This window comes from Eptatretus burgeri, chromosome 4, assembly GCF_056783735.1.
Source record: "Eptatretus burgeri isolate ZD-2024b chromosome 4, Ebu_testis_v1, whole genome shotgun sequence".
Taxonomy (NCBI): Eukaryota; Metazoa; Chordata; class Myxini; order Myxiniformes; family Myxinidae; genus Eptatretus; species Eptatretus burgeri.
In genome coordinates, this window is record NC_140964.1 from 94,752,355 (window position 1) to 94,775,295 (window position 22,941).

Consider the following 22,941-nt stretch of genomic DNA (forward strand, 5'->3'; position numbering starts at 1 on the left):
TATATTTAACAAGGAAGGGCTTTTGGCATTCATTTAGTATTTTGCTTTCATATTCGCCGAACCAAGATTTCATTAAAGAGCTGATACTACAAATACTACTGTATACATTTAAATAAGTACACTGAGGACTTTGAAGGAAAAAGCTTGTTGCTTGTTTGAATAAGCTAAAGGCAGGCCCCCACAGCCCCCCTTAAATATATACATCCTCCGCGGTCCTTTTGTTAAGTTTACCAAACATTTTTCATTTGAATTCACTCGCTATACTGTAAGTTAAATACCCCAACAGTGCATAAGTTCAGGATACTGAACATGTAACCCAAACCAAGTAGCAGTGGTTTTGTAGCAGGGGCAAGTAGGGGAGTAAGGTGGAAGCATTTTCACCACCCTTCCCAACAGGTGCATTTTGCCCCAGCTTAATCTTGGAGCTATTTGTACATCTGCACATCAAACATGCTGACCTCATGATGGATTGGCAACAACTGACTCCACTTTTATGTACAAGCTGTTAATTCCATTGACGTTTGTATTTGGCATTGTTTAGGTTAGGGTCAGTTACTAGTCTTGCCCCAAATGGGATGCGAGACTATTGTAACGACCCTGGCTGTGTGTGTGTGTGTGTGTGTGTGTGTGTGTGTGTGTGTGTGTGTGTGTGTGTGTGTGTGTGTGTGTGTGTGTGTGTGTGTGTGTGTCCGCATCAATACTTTTTCGCTTTAAACAGGCGGGAGTCCCGATGGAGAATATTTTATTGCTAATCCTGATGTCATCGGTCACATGGTATGGCAGCCATATTCGATTAATGGGAAAAAATTGGACATTATTTTCTCCTAAACCACTCAAGGAAAAAAATTGAAACTTCGCAAATGTCAACAACTCCCTATGGGGTGTATATGGTGATAATGATGACTTATCAGAGAAGTAGTATTCCAGCCATAATTGGTTGAATTGCAATCCGTATCTGAAAAATCTGAAACTTCAAATATATATGATGTATGACTGGATGTGAGTGAAGAATTAAACTTGTGACGTTCATGACCCATGCCAAGAAACGATGTGACATAATAAGGTGTAGGGATGATACGGATATATGGGCCATAATATCAGTGGGCCACAATAGTAACCTGTTCAGTTAACAATGGTATTTTTGTTCACAATGAACGCACGAGGTGAGACTATGCGCTCTATTGAGTGCCGTTGTAGTTATCTTGTTGTTACTTGGAATGTTCCTTGATTTATGTTGTTGCTTGTTGTGTGTATCATTGTGTTGCTGTTGCTGGATCCATGGTGGCGGTTTAGAGCGATCCTGGAACTTTAGAGAGCGAACGAGTTGAGAGAGTTTTGAGAGTTTAGAGCGAACTCCCCCCCCCACCCACCCCAACACCTCAACCTCTCCCCTCACATTACTCATCATTTTCATTTTTTTTTTCTCCTCTCAAGCAACTTTTTCCCTCTCTATCCCCACCTCTCACACACTCCCCATCACTCCTTAGTTATTATTTCTCAATTCACTTCTCCTCTACAACCCAGTGCCTCCCCTTTTCCCTTTGCATGAATTCATTTTCTGACACAGTACATGCAAGTAAGTTGTTAGATGAGCATTTAACAACAGAAAGTTTGACTTCAGATTGCGGAATATAAGATACAAGAAAGTAAAAAAAAAAAAAAATAGTGACTAGAGCATTGCTGTGAGGTATATTCACCGAAAACTAATAACAAATCAGTACATTGAACTGAAAAGGTTCACAGCGTTTACGTTTTAGGTAAACATTAATAAACCACTATTTTAACTGCAGCCATTTACTTATGGCTTAAGAAGTAATGGTGATTCGAAAGGGAAGCATTTAGGTAGTTGGAGTAAATTTGATGAAAGATTATTTATTTATTTACTTAAATTATTTATTTATTTTTACTTATAAGGTCGAGGCTCATGGTAGTGTGAGGTGAGGGATGGTGAAAAGGTAATGAACCAACAGCAGGGCAGTGTGGCAGCCGTTAAACATAGCAAGCAAGCCTTTTGGCCTTTTATCCCGGTGTGTATCGAAATATATATGTGCACTGGGAGGGTAATTCTCCAATGAAAGTCATGTTGCTACTCCAAAACCCCATCATGGAGCCCAATAAAATGCCACTTTTTACTGACAATGCGAGAATGGCGTGTAAATAGCGCGTCCGTGCTTGTGAAGAAATTTCACAAAAACAACGCACCCTGAACCCCATGCTTAACGCGGTAACCGAACCCTCAGAATGATACTCCATCCACCTTGGCATTCACCGGGCAGAATAATGCAATTACATTGAACGTCAGGAACTGGTTACAATTGCCGAAACTACATTCGAGGCTAACTCCCTGACGTGCAGATCCGAGCAATTACAGCAGACTTTGTCAACGTTTAAAATGTCGGTGAAAAAGAAACGGACAACCTTTAGTGTGGAGTACAAAATAATTACGGCACTTTGTCTCAGTGATGCAAGTTGAACTTTATATGTTCAGTTTCAATACCAATCAGTGTTGTTATAATCTATATGTTGCTATACTTTCAAGAAATCACTGTTACGTTGGTTTAGGTTTCTATGAGTAATGGTTACATTTCATCGTTTACGGAGGTTATATCCACTTGTTTCATTCCTTTTTGTAAATACACGGTGGAGTCAGCAGTGGATAAAAGGTGAAACCAAGCAAAGCAGTTTCGGATAAATAAAAGGATCCTGAGAAGTGTTTTGGAAAAGTTAGACAGGGCGTGTTCAAGAATGAGCTCGTATGGCTCGTGCAGTTTGCCTCTGGGGCCTCCACTCACTTTCTCCACTCTCTGCACCTAATAGAGAACAGCGCTGTGGGCTGCTTGCAGCTGCAGCTAAAACAAAAGTAAAACTGACACCAGCCTTTGTTTCACAGCTCAATACAACCAATATGCTCTAAAAAAAAAAACCAACAACAACACTCTTTTATGCACAACCGTGTAAAATGGCCGTTTTTATCCATATAAAAAGGTCAAACCTTGCGTTGAGTCGTTTTCTGTTACATCGGCTCAGAGTCCTGAGGAGGGGGTGTTCAAAAGGATGTACGGACAAAATACTCCAAAACATACAACACACGCCAACTAGTCCTTAGATTTGAATGCGGGAGTCTGTCGGATTGGCAACAAAATATCAAAATCGAGTTATACCCTTTTTGGCACGTCTTGGGCTGCTGTGACTATGTAGTCCGAGAACAATTTAAATTCCTCACATAGCTTGGTGACATTTACAGACATTTTTCTTTTTTGAAATAGCGCAAGATATTTCACAAGGATTCAAGACATCACACGCTTTAAGAATGAATCGCATGTATACCGGTGATGATCTGTTGGTTATTCCACCTCATCTTTAACCCCTTTCTTTCCCGCTTATGACAATTTGTGCATCTCCTATTCTTTTCCTTCTTTTATTTATATCTCCTCAAACATTATTTTCCACATCTTCAACTCTCTCTCCTACCTTCCTTTATCTTTCCCTTCTGCTCACCTTTTAGTCCACCCACTCCCTTTCTTTCCAAAGTATATGTCAATCAAATGGCACCCAACAAAGTCCAAAAATTGAAAATATCAAAGCCTTGGCTGAGTACATTGTTTGCCTCAAGATTTTGATCATGTACCAGATGTAGCATCACGGCGATGGCGAAGAAAAAAGCATTTTGTGATTCTGAGAATGGAGATCGTGTAGTAATTACTACCGAGCATTTCAAAACTTGTTTCCTATTGGTCATGTGTTTTTTTTTTTTTTTGCAGCCTGATGTATTGACTGGCAGTTTTGTAATCAAGACAAAGTTCATTGTAAAGCGAGTCAGACATCAATATTACGGATGTGAAACGTAACCGGATTGGAACATTTTCTCATATCTCGCATTGCACAGCAGTTAGCTTTGTTCAACAACATGAGCCAAGTGCAACCTTCCTTTGACATTTATAGCATAACTGGCAAATGCCCAAGGCTGTTGTATTTGCTCAGCTTTTATGGCATATTCTACCAGGGATTACAATGAATTGCTTGTGAAATAGTATTCAAGAAGGGTCATATTCAAAATTAGAACTGCTGCGGTATGCAATAATAATAATATTGAAACACGTGTAATTTGATACCCATCGGTGAAATCTTTTCCAATGAAACCCTTCGCTCATTGTAAAGTCGAGCAGAGAACTTGAAACAAAAGTCAAAGCAGCTCTTGGAAATGGACTCGTATAGCAAGAAGTCATTGGCCCGTGGCACGGCCTGGGCCATGCTTTTGTGATTGCATACTCGTTCATAATGAATGAAGGTGCGCACAAGGCTCGCTCGGACTGCAGTTCACCCAACATTTAGCTTCAGAAGCTTATACTGCTTGCCTTGTGACAAATAAGATTTACAAGTGTTTTCTGGGAGTGTGTTCATACCAGATAGGTTTAACGTACACATGGTGTGTCATAAGCTCTGCCCGCAGGCCTCATTAAAAGGGGTAGTGTGCGACGGTCACTTACATTATCAAAACCTGATAGTTTTTGAAGAGCTATTTCTCACTTGCATTCCTCATCAACGAGATTATACAGGTTTTTTTTTTTTAAAGTAGCACCATTCGGTGCTGGTCTTAAAGCTACGAATCACCACAACATTGCAGGAAAATCGGTGAGGAATTAGAATGCACTAACTTAAGATGGACCAATTATCAAAAAGTTCCTAAATTATTTTATTGTCATATTTTGTTATTGCTGTTTTTATTTACAGGAAGTTATTCGATTTTAGAATGTTGTTGGAATACAGTTTAACGCCAGGAGGGAAACTTTGTGGGTAAAATAATTCATTTAGTTGAAAGATCTTCAACCCTCAAAGCAACTTGGCAGAGGCAGTTAAATGCTTTGGTCTATGTCAGTCCTCCAAGATCTTTCTTATGAAAAACAAACTTGTAATAAGTGCAAGGAAGCTGCAAAAAATAATAAAGCATCAGCAGTTTGCCATTGGTTAATATTGTTCTTACTTTATGATGGGCCGAATGGCCTCCTGTGCATTATTTCCTAAATCCTGACTATTGTTCTTGTTATTACTAATATCTATGTACTTTGTTATGTTGTTGCAGTGGGAAGAAATCAGTGGATATGATGAGTCATACACGCCGATCAGGACATACCAGGCGTGCCACGTAATGGAAGCGAACCAGAACAACTGGCTGCGTACAGGGTGGATCTCACGCCAGGGTGCACAGCGCATTTTTGTGGAACTCAAGTTCACTCTGCGTGATTGCAATAGCATCCCTGGCATCCCTGGAACCTGTAAGGAGACATTCAACTTGTTCTACCAGGAGTCAGACAATGAGAAGCTTCCATATATTAGGGTGTCCGACTACATCAAAGTCGACACTATCGCAGCTGATGAGAGCTTCACAGAGATTGACCTTGGTGGCCGCATTATGAAGCTGAATACGGAGGAGCGTAGTCTGGTCCAGTTAACAAAGAAGGGTTTTTATTTGGCTTTCCAAGACGTGGGGGCTTGCATCGCCCTCGTTTCAATCCGGGTCTACTACAAACTCTGCGAGTCTGTCACACGAGTGAGTTTCACACGAGCACGTCTGCACACTACACAATGAACTACTCAGGCTTTACCAAATCATTATCCGAGACCATATCCTGGATAACTCTCTGGTGGATATTTCTGCCATTGCTTTTGTCGGAGGTGGTCTTAGGAATAGATTACAAAAAGAGGAGGGGGAAAGTTGAAGGTGGGTGAGTGATTGAATCTGTAACAAATATATATATATATATATATATATATATATATATATATATATATATATATATATATATATATATATATATATATATGTATGTATATGTATATATACACATACATACAGACGCACTATATTTTACTGTGATTTTGTTTAAGCATATGATTAATTGCAAGCCAATTATTTGACAAAATGATTTTCCTTGCCTTTAAGGCTCATTGAGCAAACATATCGGTGTAATTTTACAAATTCTTTATGAATACGTTCCAACACTACAATTTTACCGACCTATTCAAAGATAAATTTATGGCTTTATAACAATATTTTATGGAAGTATTTCTCATGTCTTCTTGTCTCATTGAGTTTTTGTCTCCAGCTCACCTGCATTTTTCCCACATGTACCGTTTGACAGATTTTCCTGTCTGCTCACGTCTCCTTTGTCTACTTACCCCCTCTGGTCCTTTGTTCTTCACAAATGTCCCAACTTCAATGTCTCCTGTCTGTTCCTTCCTCATTCATTTCTCCTCTCATTGTTTGCTATTCCCCATCTGCCTCCATTGTTGATGAATTGATGCTTCATCCCTCTGTTGCCAGCTCTTCCATGAGCCTCAATCTTTGTTAAGAAATAAAAATATAAAAGGCAATTAACAGATTGCAGGAGATGGTAGTTTGAGTAATTATGATTGACAAAAAGTGTTCCAATGATAATGTGTCTTTATACAAAGGGCTGAGGATGTTGGAAAGTAGAGAATTTAAGCAGGTTGTGGGAATGGAAGGGATGGGTACCGTTTGGATATTAAATATTGTTTCTCCATTTATAACAATCACAGGTAAGTATTTCTTGTTTGTAGGAAGGAAGGAATGATCATTGTAAATCAACCTTTTTCAACAAGGACATTCAGATAAATATTTAAAGTGGTAATATGTTAATGTCAAATCCAAATATCTACTTGCACTGAGTTCCAGTTGCATGTCCATTTGTGACCTTCCCTTCGAGCTTAATATCCGTTGGGGGATTGATAAAACTTGAAAAAGTTCTTTTTCAGCATTAGGCAAGCAGTTCATGCAAATATACAATATGTTCTCCGCAAAGATGGTTTTCTTGAGGGAATTTCTCTCCTTACACCAGTGGGGAGGGTTCCTTTGGCCTTGGGCCTTTTCAGGATTCAACTGCTTAGCATAATAATTGGTGAACTCATTTCACCAAGTAATTTCCGCTGAAGAACCGGGGGCATGGCTTCGGGGAGAAGAGGGAGGGGAGTCGGAAGTAGGAGGCGAGCAGCTAATTGTCTGCACTTGAGCTGAATGTCCACAACATGACCTTTGCAGAAAGAATATCTCAGGTGAGCTTGAAACTGAAAGGACTGAGCTGTGATCGTTTTCTGTTCTATTAATTCATCATTCCTTTCACAAGTTTATTTGATGGTGGTTTGAGTTGTTTACCAGTGTGCTGAAGTTTTAATGAAGGATGAGATGAATTTGTACTCTGAGCCAATATTTTCACACAGGAATAAAAGTCTTTAATTCTTGTAATCCTCATTGATAATGGGTTTCAGTAGTTCAGCAGCTTCCAAATTCATTACATGCTGAAGACTTCCAAATGTCAATGCCACACCATCCTGAAAGACCTATGTAACCAAGCCTCCCAATTGTGGTGTCATTGATCACGGCTTCATTACTATGTAAACCTTATAGCCTGCAGGCTTTATGCTAATGCGAAAACCGTTAGTGCAACATCCAGTATTGAGCACTTCCACAGCTGTTGGTTTAATAAAGGTCTTGATGGCAAGCCATGGGCCTTTTTGTCTTCTTTAACGTTCAAGCCCAGAGGTGAAAAGTTTTCTTCATTGCATTCAGCCTTTCCTGGCCCTTCCACGAGAGAATCTTGTAATTGTTTTGAAGTTGACCAAATTCCCTGAGTATGTAAGCCTGTTTGTTACTTAATTGGTTGGTGTGATGGAAAACAGAGCAACATGGATATATATATATATATATATATATATATATATATATATATATATATATATATATATATATACATATATATATATATATATATATATATATATATATATATATATATATATATATATATATATATATGGGGGGGGGAAGGGTGGGGAGGTGGTGAGGTTGATGTACCGAACTCTTTCCAGAGTGTTGGTGCTGCCAAAGCTTTATCTTGGCAAGGATTATACGAGGTGCTTTGCCATTCCCTTCCCAGCATTTGTCGATGCTTTGTCCTTTTAAATACTGATTGTCAAGAAATGAAGTAGCACATACCATTTTTAGTGTTTTTAGTATTACTCGGCTGGGGATTGAACAAGCAATCTCCCAGACACTTCAAAGCGGATGCTCTAACCTTTGCGCCGATTCTGGGGTTATCTATACGAATAAATTTCAATGTGTCTCCACCATAACTCCAAAACCATGAAACCTCGTAGCCTGAAACTTTGCATGCATAAAATGAAAATTCCAAGGAAGTGCAAGAGTGAAAATTGGGTGTTTGGTTTAATTAAAACACCCCTTTTGAAGATAATTAACAGCCTTATTTAATTATGTCCTTCATCAGGCGTATCTCGGCAACCTCACTCTTTGAGGTCTGAAGGCGTATCCAAGGTAACTTCGCTGGGGTCTGAAGCCGCCATGTTTTTCGGCTTGCTCAACCATGCCTTGACTTGAAACAGGCTGCAATGATTGCTTAACAATAAAGTTATTTTTTTTAACTTTCCTCACTCATATTATCAAATGCCTGTTCATCATAGCTACAAATCACTGAATACATTGCTTTTGTAAGTGCTGTAGTTTTCAAATTAGGAACTTGGAGCAATTTCATGCATTATCTGATACGATTTTCCATGATGTACTCTCACACACCAATTAAAGTATATCATTGAAATATTCTTTCAGTTTTGAAGATCGGATATCATCCGGATTAAATAAGTGTCGAAATCTGTTGTGAAATCTGATGAGTTAAAGAAATATTGAGTCATCACGAAGCCGATATACCAATTTACTTTAAGCAAGCAAGGCTATGTTCCCTCCTCCAGACATACACAAGAAAATGTGAAATTCCAAAGCATTAAACTCATATTTTCTACTGTTTGGAGAATTATATTTAGTGAACAAGAAATTTAGGAATCTTCCAAAATTAACTAGCTTAATTGAGCTGTATGATTTAATGCATTCACTGCTAGAACTCATGCCCTGTCCTCCAGAGGGACTGTTTATCCATAGTGACTGGCAGATCTCTGTCTATATTTTCAGATGTTTCATGAGGTGCTCTACATTGAATCAAAGCAAATCTGGTGAAAAAGACATTTTAAAATAAAGTTATAATGTTTGCACAGACCACGAACGATGAACCACGTGACGGATGCACAGATGAGCAGGCAACATGGCAGATTATCTGCAATGTTTATTTCACGGGCGATTGAATTTTGCGATGTCTCCAGGGTTATTCCATATTAAGCAGAAACACTTTTGTGGATTCATTAACGGCTGCATACGCGGCGAAGACTGGCTTTAAAGTTAAAGGAATCCGATGTGGTATGCAGCCACAGCCTGGCCAGCTGTTCTTGATCAACCATTTAATTGGCGTGCTTGCTTGAGTGCTTAAGACACTTGCCAAGCGCACTATCGTTGAGAGCAGTACCACGCTACGTCATTCTGAGCGAATAGCTCACTCAGTGCGGACACTTTTGCACGCCATGCCATTCAGAGCGAGTCGTTCTTGTTCAGTCACCCTGAGCGAGTCGTCCGTGCTCCTTCACCCTGAGCGAGTGGTTTGTGTTCCTTCACCCTGAGCGAGTGGTTTGTGCTCCGTCACCCTGAGCGAGTCGTTCGTGCTCCATCACCCTGAGCGAGTCGTTCGTGCTTCTTCACCCTGAGCGAGTGGTTCGTGTTCCTTCACCCTGAGCGAGTCGTTCGTGCTCCGCCATCCTGAACGAGTCGTCCGTGCTCTGCCATCCTGAATGAGTGGTTCGTGCTCCGCCATCCTGAGCGAGTGGTTCGTGCTCCGTCATCCTGAGCGAGTGGTTCGTGCTCCGTCATCCTGAGCGAGTGGTTCGTGCGCCGTCATCCTGAGCGAGTGGTTCGTGCTCCATCATCCGTGCTTCGCCATCCTGAGCGAGTGGTTCGTGCTCAGTCATTCTGAGTGAGTTGTGAACTAACACTCGATTTCCGAGCCATTTGCCGTATTTACGTGTTTTCTAAGTTAGCGAGCCAAATTCCCCCTCCCCCCGTCATACACAACTGTTTCTATAGAATAATGTTTGTGAACATATCCCTGAAACATCTGTACAAATGCAGCATTGCTTTTTGGTGAAAGCTGCTCAAGGTTTTTGGGTGATATACAGTAGTTACTGTAGTCGGTAATCACATTGACTCCAACATGCCGATTCCTGAAAAATTGCTGATATCGGCCAAACAATTGTGTGTGTGTGCGTGTGTGTGTTGCTCATAAAGCATAACATTCTCTCTGCTAACTCCCCTACCCCTACCCCCACCCCTCTCTCTCTCTTTGTCCCATCCTTGCTATGCCCCCTCCAAATACAGTGTAGCACCCTCCTCCCACACCTCTCTCACTCTTCCCTCCCCGCTCGCTTTCTCTCCCTGTCTGTCTCTGTCTCTGTATCTGGACATATCCGGACGGTGGTTATCTCCGGATGGTATTTGTCTTCGGATGTGTCCGAGCAGTGTTTGTGTCCCAATGGCTTGGCTCCGGATGCGTACCACGGGTTTTGTCTCCGTACGTGCATGGGCAGTGTTTGTCTATGGGTCGTTTTTATAGCATGACCGATAGAAAATGGATTTCAAACATTATTTTGTTTCCATCTTCACTGTTATTCTATGCAGAATCATTTTGATTAGACAGTATGAATCGTAATTATCGCTCCACTGCACGTCTGCCTTCCTTTTCTCTAACTTCACACTGTCTTCCCTTCCCCCACCCTTCCTCGTTGCCCCACCCCTCCGAGCTCCCCCTGCCTACTCTATGCTTTCCTCTCCACCTCTTCACTCTCTCTTTCCCACCCTCTTTCCTGCTTCCTCCTTTTTCTCCCCCCCCCTTTAGTACTCCCATCAGCGAAGCGACAGGTGGTATTTGCATATATATATATATATATATATATATATATATATATATATATATATATATATATATATATATATATATATATATATATATATGGTTGTGGGGGTAGAATGAATAATTTAATTGGGAGTATAGCATTGTGTAGAGTTGCTTGGTCCGTGGATGTACAGAAGGCATCTCGATGTGATTAAGTAGGGATCCTGTGAACTTAAGTGTTCGGTGTCACCACACGAGGGGGTGGCATCCTGTTAATTATCTCGGGTTTAAGAATAAGCTTCCCTCTTATGTAATCACCCCTCTGTGACTTTTCCCTATGTCTTTATAACCAAAACCATGAGGAGGAACAAGCAGGCGTGCCGAGCAGACAGAAGCCTCGCTTTCCCAGGTTTTGTGCGAGCAGGCCACGGGGATATAGGCATGATATAGAGGAAGGTTGGCTTGCACATTGGGTGGTAGGCTTCTTACTGCATAGGACGACAGATCGGAAGAGTGCACGGGCGACGTCAGTGTGGGGAACACATGAGGTCAGTGTGAGGAACGCACGAAGCAGAGTTGATTCGGAAGAGAATCAGAGGTAGGAGTTCAGGGCTTGCACATTTTTGGAGGGCCGTGATCAGAGCGGACGCAAGAGGCGCATTGTTTGGAAAGGCGAGAGCGGAGGATGGGCACACGCCGAGGAGGACGACACGGCCATTGTATTCGTGCTGAGGCGATTGGCGCCACGATTTGGCGTGGTGAATAAAAACGCTGGCCTTTGGCTCTTGGTTGAGTCAGTGAGGACGATTGGAGCACTCAAAGCCATTACACTCGGGCTCTGAGCCTTTGTGTTGAGTGCCGCTCACGGTTTGCCTGGCTTACGTTTGTACTGCTACGAGAGAAGTGCAATTTTGTTGTGCCTGTCTACACATGCGAATTGAAGCGCCTCCATTCCAATTTCCACATGGACCAGCTCTGGGCCAAGCTAAGTGCAAGAACAGTTGAAAGGAAGGGTTTTCTTTTTATTTTGTTTCCCCGTTGTCTGTATTTGAATCTGTGTGAGAGGCACCTCAACTGAAGGATTTATTTATTTCATATTATTATCATTACCATTTGAATTATTGTCCTTTGTAAATATTTGTTTTATTTTCATTAAATGCGTTCATTTTGAAGAAATTGTATTAGTGCATTTGTAGTGGGTTTCAGGATAAACCCCCTGTGCATCCGTTTAATTCCCTGTGCTCCTCCATCCCTCCGCCATGCCCTTCGAGCACGTGTTAAAATCTCCGAGGATCAACGTTTCTGCCTCCTATTAATAAGGAACCGCTCGCCGTCTGGGGGCTGTCGGTGTTAACCACCCATCACCGCAACTTGGATGGAGGAGGAGATTGGGACCATACTCTGTGCAGAGCGTTGGTGCTGCTTAAGCAGTCTCCTTGGCTGTTGGCACAATCCTGGACGGGTCGCCACTCCGACACAGTATACCAGCATGCTGGCACTCATTTTGCCGACGTCGTAAGGATGACAGGAAGCGCTAACCCCACCTGGTATTGATTCACCAGCTGAGCTGGATTTGAAATCAGGACCCTTGGATCCAAAGCTCACCACCCTAACCACTAAGCCAACACCAGGAATACCACAACTTGGGTTGGGGGGCTAACCTTGGCGGGCCACCCCTGCGACAATATATATTCATATATGTGTATATGTATATATATATATATATATATATATATATATATGTGTATATGTATATATATATATATATATATATATATATATCTATATATATATATATATATTTACTGTTATCCCTGTGTCGTAAGAGGCGACCAGGGTTGCGTCAGGAAGGGCATCCGGCGTAAAACATGTGCCAAACCACGATGCGGATCATACGGATGATCCGCTGTGGCGACCCCTAACGGGAGCAGCCGAAAGAAGAAGAAGAGAGATATATATTTACTATATATATATATATATATATATATATATATATATATATATATATATATATATATATATATATATATATATATATATATATATAATATATATATATATATATATATATATATATATATATATATATATATATATATATATATATATATATATATACATACATACATACATACATACATACATACATACATACATACATACATACATGACGTGTGTTCAAAAAGTAACCAACCAGAATTTTTCGTGCGTAAACAAATGAAGCTAGGGAGGCGTGGTTTGGTGCACGCATGTAGGCGACCCTAATTCATATGTGTGAATATTTTTCTGCCTGCAGAAGCTGTCAGTCACCGACAGACCGCCGATGAGTGAGGAAGTGTAAGTGAGCAACATCGGATTTTCGTTTTTGACAAAATGATGGAAAAACTTGAACAACGCTACTGCATCAAATTTTGTGTAAAGCTTGGCGATTCCCAAGTGGAAACGATCCTCAAGATTCAACAGGCCTTCGGGAACGAAGCAATGGGCACCACGCAGATAAAAGAGTGGTACAACCGCTTCAAAGATGGTCGCACATCAGTGGAAAGTGAATCACGTTCTGGTAGGCCCTCAACATCCCGAAATGAGATCGTCATTGACCAAGTGAGGACCCTGCTGATGCAGGATACTACCAAGAGGTACTGCGTCACCTTCGTGACGCTGTGCGACGCAAACGGCCGGACCTGTGGGCAGCAGTCAATTGGCAGCTCCATCACGATAACCTACCCGCCCATTCTTCACATTTGATACAGTTTCCTGGCCAAACACAACACACCTGTGCTTCGTCAAGCTACCTACACTCTCGAAATGGCTCCGTCTTCTTCTGGCTTTTCTTCTGGCTTCTGGCTTTTCCCCAAGCTGAAAATGCCCCTGAAAGGGACCAGATTTCAGTCCAGAGAAGACATCATGCGGAATGCGACGGACCAGCTGCGTACCATCCCAAAAGAGGCGTTCCAGCACTGCTTCCGACAGTGGCAGAACTGTTGAGAGAAGTGTCTGGCAGCCCAAAGGGACTACTTTGAAGGAGATTAGTGTAAGTTTGTTGTATCTGGATACGAGTATTTTTTTTATGAACAAAGGTTGGATACTTTTTGAACACACCTCATATATATATATTGTTGCGGTTTTCGCGCCCGCCGGCGTGCGACGGTCACGTAACTCGAATCGCGGCACGTCGCCCACCGGACGGACAATCCAGTCGTGACCCTCTCGGACTAACGCCGGGAACCAGTCACGGGTGGACCTTTCGGTCTCACCGCGATCGAGCCAATCAGCCCCCGCGTGGGATAGGGTTGCTCGCCAAATTCGAACTACCTAAGTACCCACGCGGAGGGTAGACCGGGCGATCGCACCTCGCCGCAGGTCGACTTCGGACACGGGCCACTTAAGCGACCCGTTCCGTACTATCAGAATAACCGAGCGGTGTTATCGTCGACCTCGACGGTTCGATTAATTATCGGGCGTATTCAGCCCACTACCAACCCTTTACGTGAAGCAAGATGGGGGTTCAATGGGGAAAAAGACGAAGCGAAGCGGGAAACAGTTCAACAATAAAGCACATTTATTCGCGACGAACGGAAAGCACACAAATACAATTCCACCAAATGCACACAAAAAAGAAAACACAATTCCATTTACACAAAAAGCAAACATAAAAGTGAAAACACAGTGCAGAGCTAATTCCGACTACCGAGCACACGGCAACACTTATACAATTCTACTTCACAGACGGCGCCGACAACACATACCCAAAACCAAGGAAAGAAAATACCCTCAAGAATGAGGTAGGCCTGGGGCCGAGACCTGGTCGGGCCTACCCGTCTGGTGATGAGACGCGGAGCGGCGATGGCCCCGCAACCCGCGGGCCTCGTGGACAGTGCCTGGCAGGGGGTGGGAACGGGGCCCCCTTGGTCGCACTATCTCAGCGCGGGGGGGAAACAGGAGGGGGTTGCTGATGCTCGGGGTATAGAGGATCTTTATTATGTGCGCGACGAGCGTCTCCACCTCGGCCAGGTCGCGCTGCCGGCCTCCCAGGGGTGCAGCTCCCTGCACGACGCGAGCACCCCCTCGTCCGCCCTCGCCGCCTCTCCACAGCTCGTCCCCTCCGTTCCGACTTCAACGCACACGACGAGCAGCTCCACCGCCCGCGAAGTCTTGACTCTCTGTTCCGACTCCTTCGCCTCGTTCCGACCTTTACTCTTTCGCTCCGACTTTTACGACTCCTTTGACTGACGAACACCGTCCTTTTATCCCCCCGAAACTTCGCCTTTGACCCCCTCCCTTTGACCTTTCAACTCGCTCCCCATTGGCCCGAGAAAAAGTGGGCGTGAAGGCTTTTTGATCCACAAATTTGCATATATCGATCGCCCTGGGGGCGGGGCCAATTCGCCCCTCGCTCACCGATTGGACGGCAAAAAGTGGGCGTGTGTCGTTTTGGATCCGTTTTTGAAGCAGAAAATCCGTGATTTTGTACACGCTGTTCAACGTGCGCCCTACACGAGTCCAGCATCGGTGCCCATGAGTGGCGCGAGATGACGGTGATGCGATGGTGGCGAGTTGCGGACGGTAAAGGTCATGGCGGTTGTGGTGAAGCGGCGTTGTGGTTGGTGGTTGTTGTTGTGGTTGTGATGGTGGCGATTGGTCCAAAATAAAGATAGTAAAAAAAGAAAAACGGCTATCCTGAAGAGTCGCAGCACGTATAAATGACATGTATTCCCACTAGACAACGGGTTTGGGCCTAACTACACATGCACTTACCGAGATACCTCACCTAAGGGACCTGAATGGTGGTTTGCGAATCTGGTAACCACAACACTACCCCTTCCCTTTTACAGACTCGTCCCGAGTCGTCAAATTTTCGTGTGCCATCATGTGTAGTTTTCCCCTAGTACACTTTACCTACGGATCCCTGAGTGCGACATTCATGGTATTCGTGTCCCCAAAATAAATAACCTGAGGGCTGCGTAACTACCTAAACAAACTCACTCACACGGACGACTTAAATAAAATTGCCGGCGCTAAGACATACATGCCGGGGGCGCACTCATATTTACAGTACATCTTAACCTTAACTTACAAATCTTACACTAAACCATGGCCCAGGATCATTGAACTCTGCAAAAGAAAGCAGTTAGCAGGGAGCCAGGCTGCCCGCATGCAGTCTCTGGCTCAAAACAATGCAGGTGACAGGGAACGTGGCTGGCTGCTCACACGCAGTCCAAGGCCTTCCCTTTTGAACTGAACACAGTGAACCACAACGGTGCATGGGCCGCACAAACGTAGTCTCCGTGCCAGCTCAAGTGGCACACACAATGAGCACAACGAATGGATGCATGAACACAAACACGGTGCACGGGCCGCCACTGCAGGCCCGTGTTGTAGCTGCCAACAGGGCAGTTCTCGCAGCTTGCAAACTGTTGCCTTGCGGATCCTGGCGCACATGGAAATGAACAGGGGGGGCAAAGCAAAATTGAACGGGGCTGGTGAACGTGGGCAGTGGGCATGGCATGGCAAAGGTGATCAGGCAAACACAGCCCGCAGAAGAAGGCCGCTGCAGGCAAACACAGCCGGCAGATGAACTGGCCGGCACAGGCCTTGAAGTACCACAGCTGCAGATGAAGTGGCCGGCACAGGCCTTGAAGCAAAACACGGCCAGCCGATGGCACAGGCCTTGCAGCAAAACAACAGCTGCCGATGAAGTTGGCCGGCCTCCGCCTCGAAGAAAAACACGGCCAGCCGATGGAGTTGGCTAGCCTTTGCCGTTCAGTGGAGGTTGGTGGAGGGAGTGCGGTGGTGCTGGCCACTTGGAAGGCGGGCTCGGACCTACCTACCAGTCTCCCTCCCACCTATCGCCTTTGCCTGTCACTGTACATACCCACTCCCTTAATTTGTCAAACCCCAATTTAGCCCCAACTTAATTTTTTTCTGTTGTTTTTATGTTTACTCCCCCACTATAAATCGTCCCCCAACCCCCTTTATCGTCCTTGTTCGGCTAACCTATCCTGTCACCTAGCCTACTCCCAACCCCTACGTTCCCTTCCCGGAGGGGAATAAGGGAGAGCTAACGTCCTGTGTCGAGGCCCAACGAAGCCTCAGAATGGCCTCCCCAGAGTTCGGCGATCTTAACACCAAGTGGGTCCAGCGGCCCACAACGACAGCGAGGGGATGGATGGTGCGGAGGGGTACATCTCCTAATCTACCCTAACCATTTAACTGCTAAACTACCCCGGGGCTTTCAACAAGCGCCTCTCGCTTAAACTATTGGTTCTATAAACCCAGATTCCCGTCGCCTGTGTTGGTGTCCTCACAATTTCGGGCCTCGCCCCCCAATTTTCTCTCCGTGCCCTCACACGGTCTCCTGGCTGGGACACGTGGCTCCCTTTGGCAGGCACGACCCTCTGCCGATTCTCCCGCTATGGCACCCCCGGGCACTACACTGCCTCCGAGCCTACCAGCTCCCTAACACCGGGGAGTGCCCCCCATGGCACCTCCCCTGAAACGCACACGTGGCAGGCCGGCCTCCCGGGCCCCTTTCCGAGGGTCACCCGTGCCCACAACACTGCCCACGCGGCTAATGGCGCCCCGGGGCCCCGCACCAAGCAGGCGCACCCGTGCCCACTACTCTATCCCGGCCCCCCATGGGCCCTTGGCCTACCACGGCCGACTAGCCTGGTGCCCGGGGTACCCACTCAGCGATACTCACCTTTTGCAGCCACGCTCCCAAGCCCGTCAACAGGGCTCCTGCACCCCTCCAAATGGGTCTCGAGCCTACTTTCCCACCAACAGCAAAACGACCTCCATTTTTCAATTTGACTAACCCCCTAACTCACTCTACACTGACCCCGGGGTCCCTTGGGCGGGAGTCACTCCTCCCCCCAATCACTCATCGCACCATGCATTCCCCATTCACTCCACACACACAGACCCGCTGGCCTCACTCACTCACCAAGCACATGCTTCCACTTCACTCACCAACTCTCCAACACACACACCACTGAACTCTGCCATCCTTCTAACTACATCCCCTAACTAACTCGTGCTCCCACGTCGTCCCTTAAACTACAGCACGTTCCTTTTAACACTACGTAGCTAAACTACGTCCCCTCTACACATCCACAAGTCTGTCACGGTCTTCTAAATCAAAAAAAATCATTTCCCATTTCCCAACCTAAATCTGGCTACAATCCCTCTGACTAATCCATTCCACGGACTCCATGAGGACTTACCCCTGCCCCATGAAGTCGGTCTAGCTAAGCTAACCCTTCCCCCTAACTAGTTTTCCATCCTGTGCCCAGGGTAAGGGGGTCTTCCACCCCTTTCCCAGGAATCCTGTGTACCCGAAAGTGAGGCTTGTTCCTTCTTTTTTTCCCATGCGCAGCACCTGCGCGGCAACTCAGAGCTCACGCACTTTGCACCTGTCCGTGACGTCATGCAGCTGCACGTGTTCCTCGTCCCTCCTTGGACGGTGCCATCCGGCAGAGATACCCCTCCTACCGGATTCCAACCCCACGTGCAGCCATGACGTCACCGTGCGCATATAAAAAAAAAAAAAACACAAGCCACACGTCTCGAGGGGTTCCCCACGCGAACACATGTGCTTTGCCCGTTGGAGCTGAACACACACGATCGCGTGGAGAACCCGTCCGGTCCAAATCCATTTACCTGCCTAAACTTTGTCCGTCCGCGGGATCGGCAAATCCACCGCTGGCGTTTCCGGACCGGGACTTCACTCTCGCAAGCGAGCACGTGGCGGTCTCGTGCGTTGCACAGCACGAACCGCGTGCTCACTGCTGGGTGAACCCGGCACGGTCCTCGAAACAACTACAGCCGCTACCCGGCTTTCTTTCTTCTGTCGCCTTCGTCGTCGCCATTCGACCCACGCACACCTGCGTGTTACGACGCACACAGTCCACACCATCACATTCACACGGGGAGACGCGGCTGCGTGCTCCCGCATGCCAACCGACATCTCCCTCACATACCGCTCTCTCACACACACGGTCTCCCTGGCACACAGCGACCTTGCACACGGCCGTTCACTCACGCGTGCCTCACTACTCACACAAACCATACTACTCACACGTGGTGCTCCATTCACTCGCGCGGGGGCACTCACCCGCGGTGCCTCACCCACACACGCGAGGGCACTCACCCGCGGTGCCTCATTCACACACACGGCGACACTCACACACGGTGCCTCATCCACACACGGCGTGCTGGGAAGCACACACTCCGGCACCATCGCCACCACACCACTCACACACGGGGTCGCTTCCACACACGGGGACGCACTCACACCTTGCACCACACACACAGGGACAACCATACTGGGGATTCGTGTCCCCACAAGGGTCTCCGGGGCCTCTACACCCCCCAAGCTCTCAGTGCACCTGTCCACAGCACTCGTCCCCTCAACCTTGCAAAACACGACCGAACCCACCTGGTCGTGACTCACCTCAAGGGGGCATACTCCCTCCCCTCGTTCCTGGAGGAGGCCATCCAGGTGCTCGCACCGGGTCCCAACACGCTCCGCGAGCTCAACCCCATTGTCCTCCACTACCTCCGTGTGTGCGTGCGCGTCACTTACCCCGTCTTCATCGTGTAGTCTTCCCTCTATCGTTCCCATCTCCCGTGTCTCTGCCAACTCTTCACCCTTTACCTCCCTTGTCTCAACTATTATTTCTGTTGTCGTCACCTCGTGTCTCGTCTCACACGTTTTGGTCTCCCCATTTAATTTTTCCCTTTCGGTCATCGTCACGACCCTCGCCCAACACGTTCCACGAATTATTTTTTCACCCGCCTCCACCGCGGGCCTGTCAGCCGTTGCACCCCCACCCAGCTCGTTTGCTCCCACACGTGAAGTCGCCATTTTTATCTCCCCGCTCACGGCCTTCATGCCCGCCTGCAGGCATCGGCCCATGTTCTGCGTCTCACCCCGCAGCTTTTTCATTTCCTCCTTCATGTTTGTTTCCATTCCGTTCATTTTTGTATCCATCTTTTCGTTTATTTGTTGTGTATTCGCATCCATCGTCGTTTTCACTTCATTCATTTCGTTTTTCATTTCATTTGTGTTTGCATCCATTTTTTCGATCATTTTCGCATTCATCTTTTCGTTCATTGCCGCCAGCATGGCTGTAGCTGAGCCATGTTGGATGCACTCAGCTGAGCCGTTTCGGCAAGGGTTGGAGAAGAGGTCTTGGTGGAGAGGGGGGAGGTGTCATACACTGCGGCCGCTGCCGCACCCATTTCAGGTTCTGGGTTCAGTTGGGCGAGTCCGTGTTCCTGCACAATCAACATTTCCTGCTCGGGGATTCCATCCTGGACCATGGACTCTACATTATTACACATATACATTTCTAATACCCCCGGCTCCCGCTCGCCTTGAGACGCCATCTTGCTTCTCGTGAAGGGTTAATTTGCTCGCTCGTAATTTGGAGGGAATCGGGGGTCGCTTCTCTCACCCCTGGACCGATTCCCGTGAATTTCGCTGGAGACAGGAGAGCCTGTTGTCCCGCTCTCCAATACCAGTGCCGCTAGGAGGGCGATGAATTTGTATCCCACTCCTGACACCAGTGTTGCGGTTTTCGCGCCCGCCGGCGTGCGACGGTCACGTAACTCGAATCGCGGCACGTCGCCCACCGGACGGACAATCCAGTCGTGACCCTCTCGGACTAACGCCGGGAACCAGTCACGGGTGGACCTTTCGGTCTCACCGCGATCGAGCCAATCAGCCCCCGCGTGGGATAGGGTTGCTCGCCAAATTCGAACTACCTAAGTACCCACGCGGAGGGTAGACCGGGCGATCGCACCTCGCCGCAGGTCGACTTCGGACACGGGCCACTTAAGCGACCCGTTCCGTAATATCAGAATAACCGAGCGGTGTTATCGTCGACCTCGACGGTTCGATTAATTATCGGGCGTATTCAGCCCACTACCAACCCTTTACGTGAAGCAAGATGGGGGTTCAATGGGGAAAAAGACGAAGCGAAGCGGGAAACAGTTCAACAATAAAGCACATTTATTCGCGACGAACGGAGGAAAGCACACAAATACAATTCCACCAAATGCACACAAAAAAGAAAACACAATTCCATTTACACAAAAAGCAAACATAAAAGTGAAAACACAGTGCAGAGCTAATTCCGACTACCGAGCACACGGCAACACTTATACAATTCTACTTCACAGACGGCGCCGACAACACATACCCAAAACCAAGGAAAGAAAATACCCTCAAGAATGAGGTAGGCCTGGGGCCGAGACCTGGTCGGGCCTACCCGTCTGGTGATGAGACGCGGAGCGGCGATGGCCCCGCAACCCGCGGGCCTCGTGGACAGTGCCTGGCAGGGGGGTGGGAACGGGGCCCCTTGGTCGCACTATCTCAGCGGGGGGGGAAACAGGGGGGGGTTGCTGATGCTCGGGGTATAGAGGATCTTTATTATGTGCGCGACGAGCGTCTCCACCTCGGCCAGGTCGCGCTGCCGGCCTCCCAGGGGTGCAGCTCCCTGCACGACGCGAGCACCCCCTCGTCCGCCCTCGCCGCCTCTCCACAGCTCGTCCCCTCCGTTCCGACTTCAACGCACACGACGAGCAGCTCCACCGCCCGCGAAGTCTTGACTCTCTGTTCCGACTCCTTCGCCTCGTTCCGACCTTTACTCTTTCGCTCCGACTTTTACGACTCCTTTGACTGACGAACACCGTCCTTTTATCCCCCCGTAACTTCGCCTTTGACCCCCTCCCTTTGACCTTTCAACTCGCTCCCCATTGGCCCGAGAAAAAGTGGGCGTGAAGGCTTTTTGATCCACAAATTTGCATATATCGATCGCCCTGGGGGCGGGGCCAATTCGCCCCTCGCTCACCGATTGGACGGCAAAAAGTGGGCGTGTGTCGTTTTGGATCCGTTTTTGAAGCAGAAAATCCGTGATTTTGTACACGCTGTTCAACGTGCGCCCTACACGAGTCCAGCATCGGTGCCCATGAGTGGCGCGAGATGACGGTGATGCGATGGTGGCGAGTTGCGACGGTAAAGGTCATGGCGGTTGTGGTGAAGCGGCGTTGTGGTTGGTGGTTGTTGTTGTGGTTGTGATGGTGGCGATTGGTCCAAAATAAAGATAGTAAAATAAAAACGGCTATCCTGAAGAGTCGCAGCACGTATAAATGACATGTATTCCCACTAGACAACGGGTTTGGGCCTAACTACACATGCACTTACCGAGATACCTCACCTAAGGGACCTGAATGGTGGTTTGCGAATCTGGTAACCACAACAATATATATATATATATATATATATATATATATATATATATATATATATATATATATATATATATATATATATTGTTGCGGTTCTCGGAACCCCATGCATCCAACAGACAGTGTGGTCCCAAGACAGTTATTCCATGAATATACGTGTAGATAGTCCCTTTCCTTTTGTCTAGCGGGATAACAGGGGCGTACGTTGCGATGATCTCATAGCTAGGTTTGCTTACATCATTTTTTTCTTCATTTCGTTTCTTATCTACTCTTCTGATTATTCCTGAGGTTAATCTGAGCCACGTGCGCCTTCGCTGTGAGGTGGGCCCTCATGTAGGCCAGCGCGTGTGACGCTGCTGCGAGGAAACGATAACGCATGGGCATTAACGGCGCAGAGCCCTCGTTCCCAAACGAGCCCTAAACCCAACGTGTGCAGCGAGTCATACAGTGCATTAGCAGTGCGGGATTACCGACTCGAGCCTCCGATGATCTGGGGAAGATTGCCGGTTGCATTAAAAAGGCATACGAATGAATATCTCTTAAGAGGCTGCACGAATGGTGTTTTTCACAACACAGGAAACACAGACAGCACGACACCCACGCTGCACGAAACGCGTACGGAGGCCGATAAAGGCGACTCCACGCCACGTTGGGCGGGATACGAGTGTGCGAAGTAAGAAGCGGCGCGTTCCTTTTCAACCAAATATTTGACCCATATCGGTGTTCGCCTTGCGCACACGTTAGCAGAGTCGTGCGAACGTGAGCGCTGGCCACATGCGTAATGGCTGAACCGCGCGCACTGTATGGAATGTGCTCGAAGGCAGACACGTACGCCGCTCATGAAACATGCATGGATTTATCCGTGGCAGCAGCGGATTCCCCGCGGATG

General features: G+C 46.7%; 1 protein-coding gene across 1 annotated transcript in view; it reads left to right on the top strand.

Moving 5' to 3' along the window:
- LOC147028706 (ephrin type-A receptor 4-like) overlaps positions 1–22,941 on the top strand; it is a 137,678-nt gene that overhangs the window by 23,384 nt on the left and 91,353 nt on the right. Inside the window, exon 3 of the mRNA XM_085879376.1 lies at positions 5,081–5,548. Within this exon, the coding sequence (XP_085735502.1) occupies positions 5,081–5,548 (468 nt within the window). The remainder of the gene's footprint in view (positions 1–5,080; positions 5,549–22,941) is intronic.